We start from the raw sequence: 2,838 nt of genomic DNA, 5'->3' as shown, positions 1-2,838 counted from the left end.
CCGCACCTCGCTCAGCCAGTGAGCGGGAACCGGTCTGTATGTGGGATCCGAACCCTCGGCGGGAGCGCCACCCGTGCCCCCAAGCAGCGCACTGTAGCAGTGCGCCACCGGGCCGGCCCTTCTTTTTCTGATTTTTAAAAAGATTTTTCTCTTAAAGGGGAAAAAAACAAAAAACAGATGAGCAAACTCATTTTAGTTAAGATAATGTGCTTTAGGCTTGGGCAGTTCAGTTTTCTAGCACGATCTATGTATGTGTCCATCAGAAATGAACTAGGGTGGTGGGTTCAGAATCAGAAGGCAGCACTGGAGTGCTCTGGTCCAACTCTTTGCTCAGGCATAACATCAGTCAGCCACATCCTGGATATGCAACCTTTCAGCCTTTGCCTAAATATTTCTAGGACTGAAACTTCATATCAAGCTTATTGTGGATCAGTAGAATGACTTGGGAGATTAAAGTGTCACTGAATGCATTGTAGTACTGTGGGAGATCAGAACAAGACTTTGGAGAAAAAACAGAATTGTACCCACTGTAAATTAGTACTATACTACCTGGCCTGGGAAATAAATTAAAAACTGTGATTTGATTTTCATAATAATGAGTAAAAAGTATCCTTTAAGTCATCTCTAATTACAAAAGAATTTCCATTCAAATCATTCCTCAATTCAAATTTCTCAAGTCTGTGGATGATACTATCTTTAAAAAGCAGGTTTGACCCCCACATCCTGCCTTTTGACTGAGAAGGCAGAGAGCCCACTTACGAAAGAGGTTGGGGTCTGTCTCTACGGTTAATGTGAATCCATTTCCTGGTTCATGGACCCGGAAGAAGATCATGGCCACATTCTGGGAGGATTTGATGCTCCTTCTGCTGAGACCACTCTCACAGTAATCAATGTACCGCTCAGTTGTGGGGAGAGGATGATCCTGGGAACTGGGGAACTTCTCCCCCTTGAGAATCCAACCATCGAATACCTTTAAAAAAAAAAAAAAGACATAGATGATCACTTCCATCAACTGCTGAAATTATGGGTGTGCTGAAAAGGAGGAAAACACGATCCAGCAATTGGCCTTTACTCATGAGTGAGGAATTGACAGCCTGTACTCCCCTGTCTGCTTGCTTTTCACTCATATTTTGACTGTGTTGTTTGCAAGTGATAAGCCTTAAAGTTTCCAAAATGAATATACTTTTTAACAAACTATCATTTCAACCACCTTGGTAAATGAAACTACAGACAATATACATTTTTTATCTTGGTCATATCTCCAGAAGAATTCCACAGAATCATAATTTGGGTTTTGTCCAACTGCTCTCTTCTAGTCATTGAAATGTGAACAAAATATCTCTAACATAGACAGCAAAAGAAAAAATTGGAGAAGCAACTTTACCTGCCATTGGTTATATACACCCATTTTTCTCATTTTTAAAAACTATTGTCTTATATTACTTTAAAACAACACGAACTGCTTCAACAGTCAGGCAGCGACGGCTGGTATGCCACTCAGGACATTTTGAGTTCACTCGTTTAAGTTTGCAGTTGAACAAAGGGTCAGAGTCTGTTGACTTTACTCTCCAAATCACCACAGGTCTCCAGTTTAATGAGTCCAATTTGGCCCACAGTAGCAAAATCACCAACAACCCAGCTACAAATTACTTCTAATGTGTTTGACAGATTCCAAACTAATTCTACTTTGGAGGTTTTAAGCCCGATTATTTTAACTGGACAGTAGAACTACATCAGCCATTCTAAACTGGCCTGTTAGACTTATGGAGACCGACCGGGCGTGAGGATGCTGTGAGGTTGGGGGGCTTGCCCTCTCCTCCCACCTGGCTAAAACTAGATGCCCCTTCAGCATCCCTCCCAGCAGTCAGTGCCCTACTGCTCAAAATCGGGTTACCCAGGAATTGAAGACAGTCTGTGTGCGCTTGGAATAGCTCCACCGGGAGTGGATTAGCAGTAGCTAGACGGGCTCAGACCTAGACGTGGGGGCGCCTCCTAACCAAGTCGGGCCCCGCTTGGTGGACCCGAGCGCTCTCGCTAGCTGGTTTTTAACCACATTTCGCCTGCCCCAGATTGCACCACGGCGTTTCGCCGTGCGGGTTCAAGTCTTGGAAGTTCCCAGGACCCTCAAAGCGCGTAGAAGGGAATTTAAACCACTGCAGCATCCGGAAGCACCGGCCCTACGGGAATGTGGAGAGGTCTTGGGGTTGGGGCCAGGTTTCCGCTGCGTGGGGGTCCCAGAGGGCGCCTCTCCGACTGGGGCACCCGCGGAGTGTCTAATTAAGAGTTGTCACCCGCTCCGCACGCTGGACGCGGCACCCCAACCCTCCCGTGCCCTCAGCTAGGGCTGCGCGGGGCGGGGGTGCCTCACCTTCAGGAAGTCCCCGCCCTGACAGTCGATGGAGACCAGGTCGTAGTGGATGGTGATGAACTCCTCGGGCTCGCCGATGAAGAAAGCGGCGCAGTGCAGCTGCGGCCGGTCGGCGGTGAAGGTGAACTGGCCCTGGAGGCTCAGCATGTCCAGGCACCCTGCGGGAGGGCACGGTACCAGGGATCTCCGGCTGCAGCCACCGCGGCGACGGCCTCAGACAGCCCCTCTCCGCGCGCCCCATTCCCGGGCTCGGCAGCGCCCAGCGCCCCGATTCTCAGCCTCGGCTGCGCCTGCCGGGTTCCCACGCCCCGAGGCGCGTCGCCCCCTCTCGCCCCTGGCGCGCCTCCTCGGCCCGATCCTTAAACGATAGGAATCGGGCCCCTGGCTGTCCTGGCCAGCCCCTTCCCCCGGTGTCCGGGAGCCTCCGGCCCCGCGTGCAGAGCCCCAGCCTCCCGCCCCACTGGCGCCCG

At 50.5% G+C, this 2,838-nt stretch overlaps 1 protein-coding gene across 1 annotated transcript in view; it reads right to left on the bottom strand.

Annotated features, from left to right (window-relative positions):
* CRHBP (corticotropin releasing hormone binding protein) overlaps positions 1 to 2,838 on the bottom strand; it is a 14,859-nt gene that overhangs the window by 10,413 nt on the left and 1,608 nt on the right. Inside the window, exons 3-4 of the mRNA XM_008581956.1 lie at positions 2,369 to 2,526; positions 760 to 970 (exon numbers count right to left, since the gene is read on the bottom strand). Coding sequence (XP_008580178.1) covers positions 760 to 970; positions 2,369 to 2,526 — 369 coding nt within the window. The remainder of the gene's footprint in view (positions 1 to 759; positions 971 to 2,368; positions 2,527 to 2,838) is intronic.

Source organism: Galeopterus variegatus, unplaced genomic scaffold (assembly GCF_000696425.1).
Source record: "Galeopterus variegatus unplaced genomic scaffold, G_variegatus-3.0.2 Scaffold2494, whole genome shotgun sequence".
Classification (NCBI taxonomy): Eukaryota; Metazoa; Chordata; class Mammalia; order Dermoptera; family Cynocephalidae; genus Galeopterus; species Galeopterus variegatus.
This window is presented reverse-complemented; position numbering and strand designations above follow the sequence as displayed.